This window comes from Zea mays, chromosome 8 (assembly GCF_902167145.1).
Source record: "Zea mays cultivar B73 chromosome 8, Zm-B73-REFERENCE-NAM-5.0, whole genome shotgun sequence".
Taxonomy (NCBI): domain Eukaryota; kingdom Viridiplantae; phylum Streptophyta; class Magnoliopsida; order Poales; family Poaceae; genus Zea; species Zea mays.
The window spans coordinates 19194170-19217430 of NC_050103.1; the positions used below are offsets into that span (position 1 = coordinate 19194170).

The 23261-nt window shown below is 44.1% G+C and overlaps 1 protein-coding gene across 1 annotated transcript; it reads left to right on the top strand.

Annotated features, from left to right (window-relative positions):
- The first annotated feature begins 17951 nt into the window (after nucleotides 1–17951).
- Nucleotides 17952–22938, top strand: LOC100283387 (syntaxin 32). The gene is made up of 5 exons (NM_001156288.2): nucleotides 17952–18354; nucleotides 19831–20081; nucleotides 20187–20356; nucleotides 21245–21445; nucleotides 22527–22938. Exons 1-5 carry the CDS (start codon nucleotides 18102–18104, stop codon nucleotides 22684–22686), a joined length of 1035 nt encoding a protein of 344 aa, NP_001149760.1. The 5' UTR covers nucleotides 17952–18101; the 3' UTR covers nucleotides 22687–22938.
- Nucleotides 22939–23261: the final 323 nt, after the last annotated feature.

The following is a 23261-nucleotide window of genomic DNA, read 5'->3' on the forward strand; positions in this document are numbered from 1 at the left end:
ATGAATAACTCTATTCCAGGTATTAAATAACTTCAGAAATTCCTAACTTAACAACCGTAGCTCCGAATTTAGTGTTTCTTGTTCCTACGACCTCGTAGCTTCGCGTAGATTATTATTACGCAGTTATTTTTATGTTTGGTGTAATGTTAATTTTTGCCTATACCATGTTTGTTTGTATTGCTACGACTAGAGCGAGGTCACGAGTCACCTGAAGATCATCCTGGTACCCGGAATCTCAAGTCCCAGGCAAGTTGTGCCCTTGATCACTTCTTTTTACCTACTCATGTTCTGATTAATCATAATGATCTGCATAGGTTAATTTTGATGGGACCCAATAGGTTACCCTAGTTTGATTATCTTTATACCTTGTTTACCACTGAACTTTTTGGGTAGTGCTTGCTAGTGCTTTATGTGGTTTTGGGTATGAAGATACATTACTCATGATTATACTTTTGTTATCCGTTGTTATTTATCGTTCATGATAAGATCATTATGTTAATTGGAACATGGAGCGACCACCCGGTAAAACAGTGCTACCACAAGGGTTTAATGGGACGCCCTTGGCTGATTAATTAGGAAAGCTAGTGGAGGACTACCTTACCCGAAAGGGGCAAGGGCAGTAGGGGAGTGGTCAGTGTAGGGAGGCCCTCGGGAGGATTTTGCTGCGATGGCGGTCCTGCAAGGGATTCCTGCATTGGAGCTTCCTATAAACTGTAGCGGGTTTTCGGAAGCTAGTGGAACTTTGTAAAGGCCTCGTAGTGTTACCCTGCCTCGCCTCCTCGGTAGAGGTGTATGGGAAGTCGCGATCCCTTGGCAGATGGGTAACATGACTTGTGGGTAAAGATGCGCAACCTCTGCAGAGTGTAAAACTGGTATACTAGCCGTGCTCACGGTCATGAGCAGCACGGACCCTCACATGATTAATTTATGGAACTAAATTCAATTTGTCATATGCATTGCATCGCAGGTGATGTTGTTACTTTTGTTCTACTGCTTAATTGGGTTGGTATTTACTTATACTTAGTAATTGCTAATAAAATTTTGACCAACTTTAAAAGCAATGCTCAGCTTCAACCATCCTCTTTGGTAAGCCTTACACTTCATGAGCTCCCACCTTTGGCGGGTTCATGCACATTATTCCCCACAACTTGTTGAGCGATGAACGTATGTGAGCTCACTCTTGTTGTCTCACACCCCCCCCCACAGGTCAAGAACAGGTACCGCAAGATGAGGCGCATGGAGGATGCTGCGATGAGTTCGTGAGAGATCTAGGCCGTCGTCTCCCAGTCAACTTTGGGTTGCTGGATCGTTTCCTCATATGATGTAATTATTTAATTATTTTGTATAGAACTCCTGTTATATAGTAAAAGATGTGACATTCGATCCTGTGCCACTATGCATCATATGTGTGAGACTTGGTCCCAGCACACCTGGTGTTTATGTTCGCGCCCGGGCTTTGGACCCCTAAAACCCGGGTGTGACAAAGGTGGACTTGGACCATGAATGACTTCCACTGCACTCCGATGAGAGGGTAACTTACTCCAAGTTCATCTCCATGTCTCTTATTGCCTTTTGCTATTAATTGACAATTTTGGTGAGGCAATGAGGTTAAAAGGGCCAAAAATGATCCCGTTTTGGTGCTTGATGCCAAAGGAGGAGGAGTTAAGGCCAAAGCAAGAAATGGATCAGCTACCACTTGAGAATTTTGAAAATAGTAGAGTTAGAGTTTTTGTTTTGTCAAAATACTCTTATGGTCTCTTATTGTCAAAAATTGGTCTCTTGTGGGGAGAATGTTTGATTATGGGAAAAAGGGGGAGTTTTTGAATCTTTGATCAATTTCTCTTGGAATACCTTTCTCTATGCCTCAACAAGTGAATTTGACTTAGAGATAGAAAATTGAGTTTGATTTGCAAAAACAAACCAAGTGGTGGCAAAGAATGATCCAAATATGCCAAATTTGAATCAAAACAAATTCTTGTTCTAATTTGCACTAATGTTGCACTTCTATATGTTGCTTTTTGTTGTGTTGGCATAAATCACCAAAAAGGGGGAGATTGAAAGGGAAATGTTCCCTTGGGCCATTTCTAAGTATTTTGGTGATTAAGTGTCCAACACAAATGGTTATGTGTTAAACTATGACGAATGGTGGACAAAGTGCAAATCAATACAAAGGTATGATTCTAGACTTAGTACATTGTTTTTTGTGTACTAACATATTTGTCTAAGTGCTAGAATCAGAGAAAAGAACAAATGGAAAAGACTTGGCTCGAGCAGCCAAGACTCTGCTCATCTGGGTGCATCGGACAATGTCCGGTGGTGCACCGGACAGTGTTCGGTGCGCCAGGCTGGCGCTGGTCAACTGGCCGCTCTCGGGAACTCGACGGCGGCGTACGGCTAAAAATCACCGGACTGTCCGGTGGTGCACCGGACTGTCCGGTGAGCCAACGGTCGGTCGAGCCAACGGTCGGCCGCGCAATCCGCGAGTGACGCGTGGCCAGGCCAACGGTCTGAAGGGGGCACCGGACAGTGTCCGGTGCGCCAACGGCTCCAAATCGTCAACGGTCGGCTGCGCCAGAATAGGAAAGAAATCTGCACCGGACAGTGTCCGGTGGTGCACCGGACTGTCCGGTGCACCAGTAGACAGAAGGCAATATTTGCCTTCCTGGATTGCTCTCAACGGCTCCTAGCTGCCTTGGGGCTATAAAAGGGACCCCTAGGCGCATGAAGGAGTACACCAAGCATTCTTTGATCATCTCTGAGCACCAAGACATCTCTCTTGCGCATTTGATTCGTTGTGGTAGCAATTTGAGCTCCTCTTGAGTTGAGAACTCCGTGTGTGATCTTAGAGCTCAAGTTGTGACTTGTGTGCGTGTTTGTGCTCGTGCTTTGAGGCTTGTGTGTGTTGCTCTTCCCACTCTTACATCTGTGCTTCTTTGTGATAATCTCATTGTAAGGGCGAGAGGCTCCAAGTTGTGGAGATTCCTCGCAAACGGGAAAGAGAAAAGGAAAAAGAACACAGTGGTAGTCAAGTTGATCATTGGATCACTTGAAAGGAGTTGAGTGCAACTCTCGTCCATTGGGACGCCACAACGTGGACTAGGCAAGTGTTGTACTTGGCCGAACCACAGGATAAAATCTCTGTGTCTCTTGTGCTTGTTCTCACTGTGTCAATTGTGGTTCACAAGAGCTCTCCTTAGCCACTTGATTTCATTGTGCTAACACTTAATCAAGTTTGTGGCTTTAAGTTTCAAGTTTTTACAGGATCACCTATTCACCCCCCCCCCTCTAGGTGCTCTCAAGAACCACTCAGATTTCCAGCGAGCTAGCCACTTGCTTTGGTAGCTAATCACTGGAAATTCTGTAGTCTTGCGATAGGCAAAGTTGTAGCAGCCAAAATTTTCATGTAGCCCATCTCCTCTAGCTTTCATCTGGTAATGGAGCTCGTGCACTCGGCAGAAGCCTTCACCAAATGGTTCTACCCCTTGGCTTCGGAGAGCCCAGGTATAAACACTAAGCCTAACGATAGCGTTAGGAGTTAGCTGATGTAGGTAGATCCCAAACTTCTTCAGCACATCAGCAATCATCTTGTTCAAAGGAAATCTTAAACCCGCTTTAAAGAAGCTTTTAAAGACCACTACTTCATCCTTTCCTGGCTTCGGAGTAATCTCTTCCCCACCAAAACGAACCAGCTCTTTCTTCGCTTCATTAAAATAGCCTAAATTCAACAGCTTAGGCAAATCATCTTCGGAGATGGTGGATTTCTCGAAGTCCAAATGGCTGGGTTTACTTGGCACTGTGCTATAATCATCTTCAGACTCAGTTTCCTCAACATCAGCTTGCTCTGTTTCAGTGGCAGGTGCTTCCTCCGATGCTACCAGCCCTGAGCGCTTCATTACTTTGGAGATTGGGGCAGTCTCTGTACCTTCGGCTTCCTCTCCGTCGCATGTAACCCTAGCTGTGGAACACACTCTGGCCATCTGATGATTGAATTTTTTGTTTTTTGAATGAAGTTGAAATTTTTTCTTTACTTTACCGAAGCTCTCTCTTGTTACGAAGCTTGAGCAAAGTAAATAGCTTCGGCTGAGGATGCAGCAAACAAGCTTCGGCTTTGGTCAATATTTTGGCAGCAAAACAGTGCAATAGCAATGAATGTTGTGGTAACTTCACACCTACCCGTCTGTTTATATAGTGCCGCAGGTGGGAAGGTGAATCGTCAAGGTCTTCCGCACCGAACAAACAGTCACCCGCACTCACTAAACGGTGGGCCACAGGGTCCGAGAAGGTGAATCGCAAGGGCGCGCGTAACTGCTGCAAGATGAGGCCACCTCGTGCGCGGATTATTTTAATCGTTTCTCGCCAACGAGCTCAGGGAAGGTGTTTTTCGGATCTTCGGCATCCCGAAGCCTAGAAGACTTTTTCACGGATCAAGCTCGTTACGAAAAACGATCTAGCACCACGAAGGGGCTACTGTTGGGGGTATGCTTCGTAGCCGAAGATCCTAAAGAAAGAGAACACCTTCGGCAGATCCTATCAGGAGCAGCGCCGAAGCTATCACCTATAAAGCTTCGGCACAATGACAGATCTCAAGACGAAGGGGTGAACCAACTTAATGATGAAATGACTTAAAGACCCATGATGTTTTGTGTCATTATTGTAGTCGATTGTAAAGGGTATAAACGTAATTTTATACAGGCTGCGATCTGTGCCTATAAATAGATGAACAGTACCCCTGTACTGTTCACGCAATCTTGTAACCACCGGCACATTACGCTGGAATTATTGCTTTCTGCCAAGGCGAAAGTATAAATGTACCTAAATATTATGTTTTAATATTTATGTTTGTATAATAAAATATGTGAATAATTTTATCTGTTTTTGGTACATCTTTCTCTAATGTTTTGTATTTTGTATTTCGTTTTACATTGTCTTATAAGTCTGATCATGAAGGTATGACCTTCGTGATATTTTGCTCATGGCCTTCGTCCGAAGCTCATTAAATCCTTGGGGAGATAATGCTTCAGCGGACGAAGGACATTAATATTTAACATTTTATGTTGCCTTGTTCTTAATTCATAGCATTTGAGAACAAGTCCCCAACAGGTGGCATCGGAAAAAATATGACATTTGCAGTAAGCACGTCTTTTTAATTCATCTAGATGAGGAACAATATGCGTTAATTTAATGTTGCCATTTTTAATAACTCGTCAAATATTTTATCGCATTTGGCAAGATTAAAACTAAATTTAACTTTTTCTTACCGATTCTTTTGAACCGACTGCAAAGACGAATATGCAGAAGGTTTAGCCTGTGCTGGCCAAACAAGTTCGGTGCCATCTAGTTTATCTTTTGAGTGAGGTCGCAATCCATTAAAAGCCACTCCTGCTAGCTGTTTTCCACGATATGGATATGAAAGCATCGATTTCTAATGTACCAGAACCTCTTGATATAGTCATTAACCGATTATTTGGGCTCTTGTTAGACTGAAGCTAAATCAACTAATTCTAACTCATGTTCTCATGAGAAGAAGTGTTCATGAATTTTCTGTTCTAATTCCTCCCAAGAGTTGATAGAGTTAGGTGGCAGGGTTGCGTACCACGCGAACGCGGTACCAAGCAGAGATAATGAGAATAAACTAACACAATAGATTTCCCTATCAACCAATTCTCCTAGGTGTGCTAAGAACTGACTTATGTGCTCATGCGTGCTTTTCCCGCCTTCACCGGGAAATTTGGAGAAATCTGATATCCTAGTACCTTGCGGATATGGCACGACGTCAAATCGGTGACTATAAGGTTTTTGATACGATTGCCCTGTGCCTAACACACTAACACCGATTTTGTCTCTGAACAACCCAGCTACCTTGCCCTAATTTTTTTCACCTCTTCTGGCAACCATCCATTAAGTTTGTGGGTGAAAATCTCAGGTTGCCTAACATCATTCTGTCGGCTTTCCTCCTAGGGATGTCCGAGATGTGTGTTAGGTGTCCTATTAATGCCATCTCCTCCTCTATATCTGTCGGGTTCTTCAGTGGCTGAAGAATATTCAGCCATGTGAACATGAGGTGGCATGACATGGTTATAATATATTGCCGGTGGGCACCATAGTGTTGCTGCGATGGGTGTGGGAACTGTGCATATTGTGCAACTCCTGGTTCTGTGTACGCATACCTGAACGGGCCCGCGTAAGGGGCCGGACAGTCCACGACCGGGCCAAACGGTCCAACTGTGTATCCGGACTGTCCGGTCGTATATGGCGCTGCCTATGTAGTCCCGTACCCAGACGGTCCGGTGTGAGGGTCAGGACGGTCTGTGACCTGGCCGAAGTGTCCGAGGTTGAACCAAGATAGTCCGGCCATGTGCGGTGTGACCTGGTTGGTCTGCGCACGGATTCGTGCGGGTAGAACGGTCCAGCGAAACACGCTGGACGGTCTGTGACGTATCCAGACAGTCTGTGACCGGATCGAACGATCCAGGGGTACACCTAGATGGTTGGTTGTGTATGGCGCTACCTAAGTGATATATGTGCGGGCTTGTGTAGGGTCGGACTGTCCGAGATGACTCGCAGACGGTACGACTATGTCCAGAGCCGGTAGTGTGCCTAGCAGCGGCGGTTGTGATCGATGGTGACACGAACGTGTGCATCGGCATACCTGAAAGGGAATTAGGCTTACACCTATTTCCTAAATGATTTTGGTGGTTGAATTGCCCAACACAAATAATTGGACTAACTAGTTTGCTCTAGTCTATAAGTTCTACAGGTGCCAAAGGTTCACAATAAGCCAATAAAAAGACCAAGAAAAGGGTTCAAATCAAAGGAGCCAAGTATACCGAAGTGTGCCCTGGTCTGGCGCACCGGACTGTCCAGTGTGCCACCGGACAGTGTCCGGTGCACCAGGGAACTCCAAGCTGAACTCATCACCTTCGGGAATTCTCAGAGGCGCTTCGCTATAATTCACCGGACTGTCCGGTGCACCACCGGACAGTGTCCGGTGCCCCAAGGAAGAGCGGCTCTGAACTCGCCAGCTTCGGGAATCCGCTCCGCTATAATTCACCGGACATGTCCGGTGCACACCGGACTGTCCAGTGAGCCAGTGGAGCAACAGCTACTTCGCGTGCAACGGTCGACTGCAACGCATTAAATGCGCGCCTGCGCGCGCAGAGGACAGAGCACGCGCGGGTGGCACACCGGACAGTCTACAGGACTTGTCCGGTGCACCACCGGACAGCCAGGCGGGCCCACAAGTCAGAGCTCCAACGGTCGGAACCCAACGACCAGGTGACGCGACTGGCGCACCGGACAGTGTCCGGTGGCGCACCAGACTGTCCGGTGCGCCATGCGACAGCAGCCTCCACCAAACGACTAGTTTGGTGGTTGGGGCTATAAATACCCCAACCACCCCCACATTCAAGTCATCCAAGTTTTCCACCTTCCAACCACTTACAAGAGCTAAGCATTCAATACAAGACACACCAAAGTGATCAAATCCTCTCCCAACTCCACTCAAGGCTTTAGTGATTAGTGAGAGAGATTTGTTGTGTTCTTTTGAGCTCTTGAGCTTGGATTGCTTCCTTCTTTCATTCTTTATTGCGAACAACTCAATTGTAACCAAGGCAAGAGACACCAATTGTGTGGTGGTCCTTGCGGGGAAGTTTTGTTCCCGTTTGATTGAGAAGAGAAGCTCACTCGGTCCGAGGGACCGTTTGAGAGAGGGAAAGGGTTGAAAGAGACACGGTCTTTGTGACCACCTCAACGGGGAGTAGGTTTACGAGAACCGAACCTCGGTAAAACAAATCCGCGTGTCACACTCTTTATTCGCTTGCGATTTGTTTTGCACCCTCTCTCCCGGACTCGATTATATTTCTAACGCTAACCCGGCTTGTAGTTGTGATTAAGTTTATAAATTTCAGATTCGCCCTATTCACCCCCCCTCTAGGCGACTTTCAATTGGTATCAGAGCCCGGTGCTTCATTAGAGCCTAACCGCTCGAAGTGATGTCGGGAGATCACGCCAAGAAGGAGATGGTGACCGGCGAGAAGCCCGCTACAAGCCACGGGAAGGCTCCATCAGGAGAGTCCTACAACAAAGGGAAGGGGAAGGAAAAGGAATCCCCTTCACACAAGTCGCGTCGGAGCGGTGATAAGAAGAAGAAGATGAGGAAGGTGGTCTACTATGAGACCGACACCTCATCGCCATCCACCTCCGGCTCCGACACGCCGTCCGTAACTTCTAAGCGCCATGAGCGCAAGAAGTTTAGTAAGATCCCCCTATGCTACCCTCGCATTCCTAAACATACGCCTTTACTTTCCGTCCCATTAGGCAAACCACCAACGTTTGATGGTGAAGATTATGCTAGGTGGAGTGATTTGATGCGATTTCATCTAACCTCACTCCATAAAAGTATATGGGATGTTGTTGAGTTTGGTGTACAGGTACCATCTGTAGGGGATGAAGATTATGATGAGGACGAAGTGGCCCAAATCCAACACTTCAACTCCCAAGCCTCAACTATACTCCTCGCCTCTCTAAGTCGAGAGGAGTATAATAAAGTGCAAGGGTTGAAAGGTGCTAAGGAGATTTGGGACACGCTAAAGACCGCGCACGAAGGAGACGAGGTGACCAAAATCACCAAGCGGGAAACGATCGAGGGGGAGCTCGGTCGCTTCTGACTTCGCCAAGGGGAGGAGCCACAAGACATGTACAACCGGCTCAAAACCTTGGTGAACCAAGTGCACAACCTCGGGAGCAAGAAATGGGATGACCATGAAATGGTCAAGGTTATTCTAAGATCCCTCGTTTTTCTTAACCCTACGCAAGTTCAATTAATTCGAGGGAATCCTAGATATACACTAATGTCTCCCAAGGAAGTAATTGGGAATTTTGTGAGCTTTGAATTGATGATCAAAGGCTCAAAGAAGATCAACGAGCTTGATGGCCCCTCCACGTCCGAAGCACAACCGATCGCATTTAAGGCGACGGAGGAGAAGGAGGAGTCTACATCGAGTAGAACACCCATCGACGCCTCCAAGCTCGACAACGAGGAAATGGCGCTCATCATCAAGAGCTTCCGCCAAATCCTCAAGCAAAGGAGGGGGAAAGATTACAAACCCCGCTCCAAGAAAGTTTGCTACACGTGTGGTAAGCCCGATCATTTTATTGCAAAATGTCCTATTTCTAGTGACAGGGGCGACGACAAGAAGGGGAGAAGAAAGGAGAAGAAGAAGTACTACAAGAAGAAGGGCGGCGATGCCCATGTATGTCACGAGTGGGACTCCGACGAAAGCTCTAGCGACTCCTCCTCCGACGAGGACGTCGCCAACATCGCCGTCACCAAGGGTCTTCTCTTCCCAAATGTTGGCCACAAGTGCCTCATGGCAAAGGACGGCAAAAGAAAGAAGGTAAAATCAAGATCCTCCACTAAATATGAAACCTCTAGTGATGAGGATAATGCTAGCAATGAGGAGGATAACTTACGCATTCTTTTTGCCAACCTAAACATGCAACAAAAAGAAAAGTTAAATGAATTGATTAGTGCTATTCATGAGAAGGATGATCTCTTGGACACCCAAGAGGACTTCCTTATTAAAGAAAATAAGAAGCATGTTAAGGTTAAAAATGCTTACGCTCTAGAAGTAGAAAAGTGTGAAAAACTATCTAGTGAGCTAAGCACTTGCCATGAAACTATTGACAACCTTAGAAATGAGAATGCTAGTTTAATTGCTAAGGTTGATTCCAATGCTTGTGATGTTTCAATTCCCAATCTTAGAAATGATAATGTTGATTTGCTTGCTAAGATTGAAGAATTGAACATCTCTCTTGCTAGCCTTAGAGATGAAAATGAAAAATTGCTTGCTAAGGCTAAAGAATTAGATGTTTGCAATGCTTCCATTTCCGACCTTAGAAGTAAAAATGATATATTGCATGCTAAGGTTGTAGAATTAAAATCTTGCAAACCCTCTACATCTATCGTTGAGCACACTTCCATATGCACTAGATGTAGAGACATAATGTTGATGCTATCCATGATCACCTAGCTTTAATTAAGAAACAAAATGATCACATAGCTCAACTAAATGCTAAGATTAGTGAGCATGACTTAGAAAACGAAAAATTTAAATTTGCTAGAAGCATGCTCTATAGCGGGAGACGCCCTGGCATCAAAGATGGCATTGGCTTCCAAAAGGGGGACAATGTCAAACTTAATGCCCCTCCTAAAAGATTGTCTAATTTTGTAAAGGGCAAGGCTCCCATGCCTCAGGATAACGAGGGTTACATTTTGTACCCTGTCGGTTATCCCGAGAGCAAAATTAGGAGAATTCACTCTAGGAAGTCTCACTCTGGCCCTAACCATGATTTCATGTATAAGGGTGAGACATCTAGTTCTAGGCAATCAACCGTGCTAAATTGCCTAAGAAGAAAACTCCTAGTGCATCAAATGATCATGACATTTCTTTTAAAACTTTTGATGCATCTTATGTGTTAACTAACAAATCCGGCAAAGTAGTTGCCAAGTATGTTGGGGGCAAACACAAGGGCTCCAAGACTTGTGTTTGGGTACCCAAAGTTCTTGTATCTAATGCCAAAGGACCCAAAACCATTTGGGTACCTAAATCAAGAACTAAACTTGTTTTGTAGGTTTATGCATCTAGGGGCTCAAGTTGGATCATCGATAGGGGTGCACAAACCACATGACAGGGGAGAAAAAGATGTTATCCTCTTACGAGAAAAACCAAGATCCCCAACGAGCTATCACATTCAGGGATGGAAACCAAGGTTTGGTCAAAGGTTTGGGTAAAATTTCTATTTCACCTAACCATTCCATTTCCAATGTTTTTCTTGTAGATTCTTTAGATTACAACTTGCTTTCAGTTTCTCAATTATGCAAAATGGGCTACAACTGTCTTTTCACATATGTAGGTGTTACTGTCTTTAGAAGAAGTGATGATTCAATAGCATTTAAGGGAGTGTTAGAGGGTCAGCTATACTTAGTAGATTTTGATAGAGCTGAACTCGACACTTGCTTAATTGCTAAGACTAAAATGGGCTGGCTCTGGCATCGTCGACTAGCACATGTTGGAATGAAGAATCTTCATAAGCTTCTAAAGGGAGAACACATTTTGGGACTAACAAATGTTCATTTTGAGAAAGACAGGATTTGTAGCGCATGTCAGGCAGGGAAGCAAGTTGGGACTCATCATCCACATAAGAACATCATGACGACTGACAGGCCACTCGAGCTCCTACACATGGATCTATTCGGCCCGATAGCTTACATAAGCATCGGCGGGAGTAAGTACTGTCTAGTTATTGTGGATGACTATTCTTGCTTCACTTGGGTGTTCTTTTTGCAGGAAAAATCTCATACCCAAGAGACCCTAAAGGGATTCTTGAGACGGGCTCAAAACGAGTTCGGCTTAAGGATCAAGAAAATTAGAAGCGACAACGGGACGGAGTTCAAGAACTCACAAATTGAAGGCTTTCTTGAGGAGGAGGGCATCAAGCATGAGTTCTCTTCTCCCTACACCCCACAACAAAATGGTGTAGTGGAGGGGAAGAATAGAACTCTATTGGACATGGCAAGAACCATGCTTGATGAGTACAAGACTTCGGATCGGTTTTGGGCCGAGGCGGTCAACACCGCCTGCTACGCCATCAATCGGTTATATCTACACTGAATCCTCAAGAAGACATCATATGAACTCCTAACCGGTAAAAAGCCCAACATTTCATATTTTAGAGTCTTTGGTAGCAAATGCATTATTCTTGTTAAAAGAGGTAGAAAATCTAAATTTGCTCCTAAGACTGTAGAAGGCTTTTTACTAGGATATGACTCAAACACAAGGGCATATAGAGTCTTTAACAAGTCCTCTGGACAAGTTGAAGTTTCTTGTGATGTTGTGTTTGATGAGACTAACGGCTCTCAAGTAGAGCAAGTTGATCTTGATGAGATAGGTGATGAAGAGGCTCCGTGCATCGCTCTAAGGAACATGTCCATTGGGGATGTGTGTCCTAAGGAATCCGAAGAGCCTCCAAATGCACAAGATCAACCATCCTCCTCCACGCAAGCATCTCCACCAACTCAAAATGAGGATGAGGCTCAAATTGATGAAGGAGAAGATCAAAATGATGAGCCACCTCAAGATGACGACAATGATCAAGGGGGAGATGCAAATGATCAAGACAAGGAGGATGAAGAACCAAGACCGTCACACCCAAGAGTCCACCAAGCAATCCAACGAGATCACCCCCGTCGACACCATCCTTGGCGACATTCATAAGGGGGTAACCACTAGATCTCGTGTTGCACATTTTTGTGAGCATTACTCTTTTGTTTCCTCTATTGAGCCACACAGGGTAGAGGAAGCACTTCAAGATTCGGATTGGGTGGTGGCGATGCAAGAGGAGCTCAACAACTTCACTAGGAACGAGGTATGGCATTTGGTTCCACGTCCTAATCAAAATGTTGTAGGAACCAAGTGGGTTTTCTGCAACAAGCAAGACGAGCATGGTGTGGTGACAAGGAACAAAGCCCGACTTGTGGCCAAGGGATACTCCCAAGTCGAAGGTTTGGATTTCAGTGAAACCTATGCACCCGTAGCTAGGCTTGAGTCAATTCGTATATTATTAGCCTATGCTACTTACCATGGCTTCAAGCTTTACCAAATGGATGTGAAGAGTGCCTTCCTCAATGGACCGGTCAAGGAAGAGGTCTATGTTGAGCAACCTCCCGGCTTTGAAGATAGTGAGTATCCTAACCACGTGTATAAACTCTCTAAGGTGCTTTATGGGCTCAAGCAAGCCCCAAGAGCATGGTATGAATGCCTTAGAGATTTCCTTATCACTAATGGATTCAAAGTCGGAAAAGCCGATCCTACTTTATTCACTAAAACTCTTAACGATGATTTGTTTGTATGCCAAATTTATGTTGATGATATCATATTTGGGTCTACTAATGAATCTACATGTGAAGAGTTTAGTAGGATCATGACACAAAAATTCGAGATGTCTATGATGGGGGAGTTGAAGTATTTCTTAGGATTTCAAGTGAAGCAACTCCAAGAGGGCACCTTCATTAGCCAAATGAAGTATACTCAAGACATTCTAAACAAGTTTGGGATGAAGGATGCCAAGCCCATCAAGACACCCATGGGAACCAATGGGCATCTCGACCTCGACACGGAAGGTAAATCCGTAGATCAAAAGGTATACCGGTCGATGATAGGCTCTTTACTCTATTTATGTGCATCTCGACCGAACATAATGCTTTCCGTATGCATGTGTGCAAGATTCCAAGCCGACCCTAAGGAAGCTCACCTTACGGCCGTAAAACGAATCTTGAGATATTTAGTTTATACTCCTAAGTTTGGGCTTTGGTATCCTAGGGGATCCACTTTTGATTTAATTGGTTATTCCGATGCCGATTGGGCAGGGTGTAAAATTAATAGAAAGAGCACATCGGGGACTTGCCAGTTCTTGGAAAGATCCTTGGTGTCTTGGGCTTCAAAGAAGCAAAATTCCGTAGCTCTTTCTACCGCCGAAGCCGAGTATATTGCCGCAGGCCATTGTTGCGCGCAACTACTTTGGATGAGGCAAACCCTTAGGAACTACGGTTACAAATTAACCAAAGTTCCTCTTCTATGTGATAATGAGAGTGCAATCCGCATGGCGGATAATCCCGTTGAGCATAGCCGCACTAAACACATAGCCATTCGGTATCATTTTCTAAGGGATCACCAACAAAAGGGAGATATCGAGATTGCATATATTAACACTAAAGATCAATTAGCCGATATCTTTACCAAGCCACTAGATGAACAAACCTTTAACAAACTTAGGCATGAGCTAAATATTCTTGATTTTAGGAATTTCTTTTGATGTTTTGCACACATAGCTCATTAATATACCTTTGATCATGTCTCTTTCATGTGCTATGACTAATATGTTTTCAAGTAAATTTCAAACCAAGTCATAGGTGTATTGAAAGGGAGTTGGAGTCTTCGGCGAAGACAAAGGCTTCCACTCCACTCCATAACTCATACTTCGCCGTCGCTCCGAGCAACTCTTCGTCTTTGGTATAATCTTCACTCACATGTTATTTACCAAAGGGGGAGAAAGTAGTTTAAGAGGGCTCTAATGATTCCGTTTTTGGCGATTTATGCCAAAGGGGGAGAGAGCATGAGCCCAAAGCAAAAGGACCGCACCACCACCCTTATTTTAAAAAGAGTTTTTCAAATTGGTATCTTATTGTGTTCAAAAGGGGGAGAAAGTAGTATTTTCAAAATTGATATCTCAAAACCCTCTTGAATACTAAGAGGAGAATTTATTGAGGGGGAGTTTTGTTTAGTCAAAGGAAAAGCATTTGAAACAGGGAGAGAAAATTTCAAATCTTGAAAATGCTTCGCAAAATCTTATTTATTTACCTTTGACTGTTTGCAAAAGGACTTTGAAAAGGATTTACAAAAAGAATTTGCAAAAACAAAACATGTGGTGCAAGCGTGGTCCAAAATGTTAAAAACAAAGGAACAATCCATGCATATCCTATGAGTATTTATATTGGCTCAATTCTAAGCAACCTTTGCACTTATATTATACAAACTAGTTCAATCATGCACTTCTATACTTGCTTTGGTTTGTGTTGGCATCAATCACCAAAAAGGGGGAGATTGAAAGGGAATTAGGCTTACACCTATTTCCTAAATGATTTTGGTGGTTGAATTGCCCAACACAAATAATTGGACTAACTAGTTTGCTCTAGTCTATAAGTTCTACAGGTGCCAAAGGTTCACAATAAGCCAATAAAAAGACCAAGAAAAGGGTTCAAATCAAAGGAGCCAAGTATACCGAAGTGTGCCCTGGTCTGGCGCACCGGACTGTCCAGTGTGCCACCGGACAGTGTCCGGTGCACCACCGGACAGTGTCCGGTGCACCAGGGAACTCCAAGCTGAACTCATCACCTTTGGGAATTCTCAGAGGCGCTTCGCTATAATTCATCGGACTGTCCGGTGCCCCAAGGAAGAGCAGCTATGAACTCGCCAGCTTCGGGAATCCGCTCCGCTATAATTCACCGGACATGTCCGGTGCACACCGGACTGTCCGGTGAGCCAGCGGAGCAACGGCTACTTCGCGCGCAATGGTCGACTGCAACGCATTAAATGCACGCCTGCGCGCACAGAGGACAGAGCACGCGCGGGTGGCACACCGGACAGTCTACAGGACTTGTCCGGTGCACCACCGGACAGCCAGGCGGGCCCACAAGTCAGAGCTCCAACGGTCGGAACCCAACGGCCAGGTGACGTGGCTGGCGCACCGGACAGTGTCCGGTGGTGCACCGGACTGTCCGGTGCGCCATGCGACAACAGCCTCCACCAAACGACTAGTTTGGTGGTTGGGGCTATAAATACCCCAACCACCCCCACATTCAAGTCATCCAAGTTTTCCACCTTCCAACCACTTACAAGAGCTAAGCATTCAATACAAGACACACCAAAGTGATCAAATCCTCTCCCAACTCGACTCAAGGCTTTAGTGATTAGTGAGAGAGATTTGTTGTGTTCTTTTGAGCTCTTGCGCTTGGATTGCTTCCTTCTTTCATTCTTTATTGCGAACAACTCAATTGTAACCAAGGCAAGAGACACCAATTGTGTGGTGGTCCTTGCGGGGAAGTTTTGTTCCCGTTTGATTGAGAAGAGAAGCTCACTCGGTCCGAGGGACCGTTTGAGAGAGGGAAAGGGTTGAAAGAGACCCGGTCTTTGTGACCACCTCAACGGGAAGTAGGTTTGCGAGAACCGAACCTCGGTAAAACAAATCCGCGTGTCACACTCTTTATTCGCTTGCGATTTGTTTTGCACCCTCTCTCTCGGACTCGATTATATTTCTAACGCTAACCCGGCTTGTAGTTGTGATTAAGTTTGTAAATTTCAGATTCGCCCTATTCACCCCCCCTAGGCGACTTTCAATACCATACGTTGGCTTGGCCAAGGGATACCCATTTGTAGCTGATGTGTTTGGAGCAAGTGGTTCCGTATTGGATTCACGCGAGGGAAAACTAGGGGCAGTAGGTTTCTTATATGAAAACACCCATTTTTAATAAGTTTGTCTACGTATTCTTTTAACAGTTCCCCTCGTTGTTCCATGAAAGCCTCAAAAGATGGATCTGGGGTACTTACAATAGGCAGTAGGTTTCTTACAGTAGGAGAGATGTCATATCGATCTCCCCTTAACGGATGATCTTCTAGTGGCAATCCTCTGTGAAGTACGAGAGGTACTTTTCTGTTGCCTTTTCACGTCGTTCCTTGAGTTGTCACAACACCTCCTCCTCTTTGTCACGTCGTTCGACGAGTTGTCGTGTCACCTCCTCCTCCTCGCGCCTTATGAGGTCATCGAAGTGATGCTGGTCATTAGTCGGGACTGCCTCCATGGTGGGCTTTGATGATGTTGGTGGTGGAGACATCGGTGTGATCTTTGGAACCGACCATCTGGGGGACCGTTTTTTGTAGATCTAAACACCCTCGTCCCCCGAGGAGTCGCCAAAAATTATGTTATCGCCAATTTGGGCGCCAAACACGGGAATGAACCACCTGGCGGTGCTCTCTGCGGAGGCGCAGATGGTCCACGACACAGGGTCGTATAATCCGCGATTTGGGCGTAGGTGCGGATCCTCCTCTGCACGCTTTCAGACAGTCTACGCCTAAGGCCGGACGGACCGCGATAATGCATAGGGTCTTCTTCTTTGCGAAGAACCCTAAAACTCGCCCCGGAATAGATCCCGTCGAGGGAGAGAGTTCCAAGGCGTTGCTCCGGGTCGACAGGCCGCCCGGTGCTCCTCTAATCGGCGTAGAGTCGAAGAGAGATTGTTGTGAAAGACTAAACTAGATCTAAACTTAAAAGCTAAAGTACTTCTACTCCTAAGAATTGAAAGAACGATGCAAATAAGGTAAAATTGATAACTAGATTGATTGGATCGACTGTGGTGGTTCAATCGACCGTAATCATTCATTTATATAAAGAGGAAGGTCTGGACCTGTTACAGGTTGGTTCTTGAGCTAATCCAATAGGTTTAGCTAACAAATCCCGTAAAAAATCCGGAACTCTAACTGATTCTACGCACGCGCGGACGATCCGATAGTCACTTTTGGTGCTCAACACCTTGTTGTTGGTTTTCTTCACGAATTAAAAGTAAGTGATCAACATGGTTCCTTTTCAAATCATATTTTTTTCTAGTCTTTTAGTTAGGATAAAGTGTAATATTTGTTTTTATTATCTTAAAACTCCATCCGTTTATAAATATATGACACCGTTGATTTTTTTTAAAAACATTGATCACTCGTATTATTCAAAAAAATAATGAGTTATCATTTATTTTTGTGGTTTGTTTTATCACTTAATGTATTTTGTGCTTGACTTAAAATTTTACATTTTGGATAAATATTTTGAATAAGACAAATGATCAAAGTTTTCGGAAAAGTCAACGGTGTATATTTGTGAACGTGTATATTTGTGAACGGATGTATTATATGATATGAATATTAAATTTATCTTTATTTATTATGTGTATTAGATATGATTGTGTGGTAACCACGAATGTTAGAGCATCTCAAAGAGACTCTTTATTTTTAACTCTCTATTTGACTATTTATTGGTCTCTCCATAAATATTAAACTCTATATATAATATCTCATTCCAACAAACTCTCCAACATACAAGTTATCTTGCCAAATTTGCTAGTGAGGGAGTTAATTTAGAGAACTAGATAGCTTAGCAAGTTATATGACTAGTTTGTTGGAGAATTATTATACTATTAAATAGCTAAAATTTAGCTTGACAAGTTATTTAGTTAGTCTCTTAGAGATGCTCTTATATTCTCAAATATTTATCATCTACTAATTTATTTTTAACTAAAATAGGACAAATAAAAAAAACGGAACGACAATCGACAATCAACCATATCCCCGCAATTTCTAGCTCGATTCCCCAACCGCCGTGCTTCCGCTCTCGCACCGCGTCTTCCTTGTTCGTGTGCTCCTTCCTCAGACCCAGGCTCTCCCCGAGTCCGAATCCGAGTCTGAGATCCAGATCCGCGCTCAGATCCATCGCTGGGGGGCGCCATGAACCCGACGCGCCCCGCGCAGGCGTCGTTCCGCGACCGTACCAACGAGTTCCGCGCCGCAGTTGAGAGCGCGCGCCGCCACGCTGCACCTTCCTCGTCGTCGGCCCCCACCGCGGCGAGCAGCAGCTCTACCGGGTCCCTCGACGGGATGATCTCGGCCACGTCGGCTCGCTCGGAGTTCAACAACCGCGCGTCCAAGATCGGGCTCGGGATCCACCAGACCTCCCAGAAGCTAGCCCGCCTTGCCAAATGTATGGCCTCCGTCCTACTCCTCCCTGTACTTCCGGATTCGTATCTGGCGCATTGCTTCATATTAGCAGTTAGCTGAACTGCTAGTCATGGTATTGCCGTCGAGATCTCGGGACGCGCGTCGTGTATAGGATGCTTGGCTAGAAATTTACTCCGAAGGTATTGGGCCTGTTTGGTTCAGCTTTTTCTGACCAGCTTTTCTGAAAATCTGGCTGTGGAGAGAATCTGGCTGTGAGGAGAATCTGAGTATCATTACGATTACATATGGAGGAAGATAAAGTTGTTTATAGGGCTCAGGATCTAGAAAGTGACGGATTCCTACTATTACAACGACTGAACCGATTATGTGTTTATGTTGATTTTGGATGGTTTTTGCCCCAACGAATTTTATAGAAGCTGGCTGAAAAACTGAATGTTTGGCAGTCCGCAGTAGCTTTTGGTGGCCAGAAGCTGCCATAAGCCGAAACAAACAGGCCCATTAATTGCTAGGCGTTTGTGCTTGCGGTTAGCTTGGGAATATCACATGACATTTTTGAACCGTACTGTTCGCACGATGTTTAGCCGAATATTTCCTGCTACATTCCGGTTAACACTACAGTGATGTGCTTCTGTTTTGATGGTTTTCGTGATGCCATTAGCAGTTTATTAGCACCGTAATCGGCCAAAACGAGCTAAGATAACTATTCTGCATGTCAGCTTGCTGCTTTAGACGCTGCGATGTTGCATGCTTGTAATGTGGTTGCGAGTGTATCAAATATGCAGCCTAGAAGTCTGGGCAAGGCACGGATTGATTTTATATCTTCACTTTTTTTTGCTACTTGATGGTTGGTGCTGTTCTGGTAGCATCAGATCAGATTTGATGCTTGACTAGCGCTTTATTATGCCGTGTTTTAGTGCTTTCATGTATCAAACCCTGTGCTTAATGCTGATGAAGAGCATTGTTGAGGAAATATGGATTGCTTTGGGCCACTTATCTTTTTAAAAAAAAAATCAAATTGAAGATGAATGCTATTTATCTGCACCATATCATGTCTATGAGCATGAGCTTGGTTTGCCAATAGCTTACATGGCTGGACTTCCTACTTGTTCAGGCAATGTCTAACGGGAGTCTATTCTAAATGATTTAGCTACTTTGGCCTTCGAATTGTAATGTAAAGTAGGGTAGGCTGCGAAATCTTCAGCTTTGCAATTTCCTTGACAAAATATGCATTTGCTTGTTGCCACATTTTGGTGTATTCGTATTTTACTATGTCCTTATTCATATGGTCTACGACATTCAGACATGCTATGCTGCTGCCAAAAGATCTAATTTTGTGCGGTATTAGTTCCAGTGGTACTTGTGATGTATTATGACAAAAGCTCATAAATGATATGTTCACATGACCCTTTAAATCTTTTATCGCAACACTCGCATATTTATGCACTTATAAAGATCACACCATTCTATGGAACTAATATTATAAAATGAATGTTTGCAGTGGCAAAGAGAACGTCTGTTTTTGATGATCCTACATTAGAGATTCAAGAGCTGACCTCAGTTATCAAAAAGGATATCACGGCTTTGAATACTGCTGTCGTAGACCTACAAGCTCTCTGCAATTCACAAAATGAGAGTGGCAGTCTCTCCAAGGACACAACAAACCATTCCACTACAGTCGTGGACAACCTTAAAAATCGTCTGATGAGTGCAACAAAAGAATTTAAAGAAGTTCTTACCATGCGAACCGAGGTCAGATAAAATCACTTGTTTTCCTCAATTATTGTGCTCCTTTCCTCCCTTGTAAAGTCTTCAACACAAATGGTTGCTTAAAACCTTTCTTCCCTTCATGCACAGAATTTGAAGGTTCATGAAAATAGAAGGCAAATATTTTCTTCGTCAGCTGCAAAGGATGAGTCAAATCCATTCATCCGTCAACGACCCCTTGTTGCTAGGGATCCATCGGAGTCCTCTGTGCCCCCAGCACCATGGGCCAGCGACTCTGCATCTACCCCACTATTCCAGAGGTACGGTTACACACACAATACTCCATGAATTTGTACTTTCACCTATCCACAGCCATTCAAAATTACCTTATTTATCCTTTCACGTGCTATGCTAGCTATATGTTGGGCATTGGGCTGCTAACGTTTCACTTGCTTTAGTCTATTCAAAATCACTTTAGTTGTCTGCTATCATGTAAAACTCAACCTGCGGGGGTAAGACCGCCCCCACGCTATTATATTAAGAAGAAGACCTTCTCACGTAGGTCGAGAAAACCCCTGAAACCCTTGTCTCACCCATACACAACGGTACCATAGCCCATGTGAGAACGACCGTGACCAGGGTCGGATCTTAGACATGTGCTTTTGCATGGAACAAACAAGAGGATTTTTTTAATCACAGTCTGAAATTCGCTCCCATGGAGAGTCGAACCCAGGACCTGAGGAGTGATACTCAGACCAACTAACCAACTCATCTAGAGGCCCTTTCACGTTTGCTATCATGTAGGTAATGTGGTACAAAAGAAACACTGTTCCATAAAATTCCTCATGTCTGTCTGAGTACATCAACCTTTGCACTAATCATGTTTATCATAATTCAATGTTATGTATTGCTTGTTCTGCTGCTGGTTTGAATATTTTCTAGGTTCCTAGTTTGATGGAACAACCTCAGTGCTTACTCATGAAATTTGTTAATTCAGCATGTGTTGGGCACAAGCTGTTTCATTTGGGTTAACATTTCTGTCTGTATTTGTATTTGAGGTCATGAATGCTGGCACACATGTCCACATTGAAATAAGATAGTCTTTTTTATTTGTTGTCTCTATGGTTGTCCTGAAGTTATGGTAGCCATGCAAACCGTGTTTGTGTGCTTTTAGATTCTCTTCTTTAATTTGTGCTCCCACTAACCAGGAAGAAGACTAATGGAGATCATGGAGCATCATCATCATCTCAGCCTTTCGTGCAGCAGCAGCAATTGGCAGTACAACAGGACAGTTACATGCAGAGCAGAGCTGAAGCTCTACAAAATGTGGAATCAACAATCCATGAGCTGAGCAACATCTTTACACAGTTGGCAACCATGGTTTCTCAACAGGGAGAGCTAGCAATCAGGTGAACTTCTTCATTTAAATTTTATTCTACATTTTTTCTATCTATTGTCCATAAAATAACAGCTCACACTTGAACTTAAATCCGTATCTTTGTTTTTTGACTGCTTATATTCTATCCCATGGACTTATCAAAGAGGAACATCGGCTGAAATGTTGACAGTGATTATGGCAATTTTCTGGCTGCTTAGCTATTTGGGTAGCTCATAAGCAGGCAGTGACACCGGCACTTTAACAGTACTTACTGCATTAGGGTTAGGTAGGGTTTGGAATTTTTATTTTTCTTAATAAGTACAGTAATTAGATTACGAGCATAAGGTTTAAGTCAACCAGTATCCTATCTATTGTTCTTGTACTTCTATCTATGTAGTTACTAGTTAGTACTCCCTCCGTCCCAAAATAGTATTTGTTTTAGGGTGTTAATGGATTCATACAATATTTGATGTATGTGTATTATATATGTGTCTAGATTCATTGTCATCTATTTGAATATGGACACAAAAGTAAAGAGCTAAAATGAACAATATATTGGGACAGAGGGAGTAGATTATTAGGAAGGAGACTGTTGTTAAGAGTCAATACAATCCTTGGGCACATAAACAGTACCGCGTCACTGTGGCACTAGCACAGCGAAGGAGCCTACATGTGCCAAATTATGATCCATGAAAAAAATGAACCAACTTATGTACCTGGCTGATTAGGATATAATGGCATCCGTGATAATATAAGGACCTTTTTGGATATACGGGGGCTAACAGTTGGCGACTTGGCGCATATTTTTGAATACCAATTAGAAAGGCTAAACGTGGACTAATAAGAACTAATGGTAGCTAATTTAGTGGTTAGAGTCTGTCAGCCCTTATTAGCCCCGAATTAGCTCATGTTGAATTTATTTTCGTAAAGTGGGCTAATTTTTAGCTCTGTTTGGGATCCAATCAAGCCCTAAGTTCGGAATTGGTGGGAGCATATATCTTCCTGGATCTTATCCCCAAACAGCTCCATTATCAGTCCACACTGTCCCTATTGTATTGCAGCGATGTGCCCTACTGGCTATCTTTTATTAACTGACGTGTTACCTATGACAGAATCGACGAGAACATGGAGGAAACCGTGGCTAACGTGGAGGGAGCGCAGGGCCAGCTCCTGAAGTACCTCAACAGCATTTCGTCCAACAGGTGGCTGATGATGAAGATATTCTTTGTGCTGATGGTGTTCCTCATGATCTTCATATTCTTCGTCGCTTGACCTTCTGTAATCATTCTGCCCGAGACGCTCTGGCTGCTAAACGCATAGCATTCTTTTATTTTTAACTCATACTACACCGTGTACACAATTTTCACCCCTGGATGATGAGCAGAGTCGTTCACCCTTTTGTGGTCATGTAAATCGGGAGGAGTTCCAGTACTTAAGTTTACTCTTGATTGGTAATATCTCCACTGTATTTGATGTATCAGTATGCTGAACAGTAATAGTAATAGGCAGGTGGTAGCAGTGTTACAATACCGCTTCTTGTCATTGTCAGATCGCTCGCTAGCGCTATACGGGAGTGTGCCCAGCTACTTCCGGCACATGCTACTCTGACTGTTCCTGGTGGCTGGTATCTGCTGTCTCTCTTTTCATACGCTAACTTCAGGTAGGCTATCTGTCATGTGTCTACTAGCTAATTTTGAGGTAGGAGGATCTCCCAGATATCTGTCCTGTCTACGACAAACATAGATGGATCCTGGCATCATGGACGATGCCTCCTTTTGCGCTGAGCCCTATTTTTGTTTCATTTGTAATTTTTATTGCGCTTTTAGCACGGTTAAAACGACTTGATG

Excerpts from the sequence above, each read along its gene's own strand:
- LOC100283387 (NM_001156288.2), top strand. The coding sequence starts at position 18,102 with ATGAACCCGACGCGCCCCGCGCAGGCGTCGTTCCGCGACCGTACCAAC. Across the intron at positions 20,082-20,186 it reads TTCTTACCATGCGAACCGAG|AATTTGAAGGTTCATGAAAA; the intron begins GTCAGATAAAAT and ends CTTCATGCACAG. Across the intron at positions 20,357-21,244 it reads TCTACCCCACTATTCCAGAG|GAAGAAGACTAATGGAGATC; the intron begins GTACGGTTACAC and ends CCCACTAACCAG.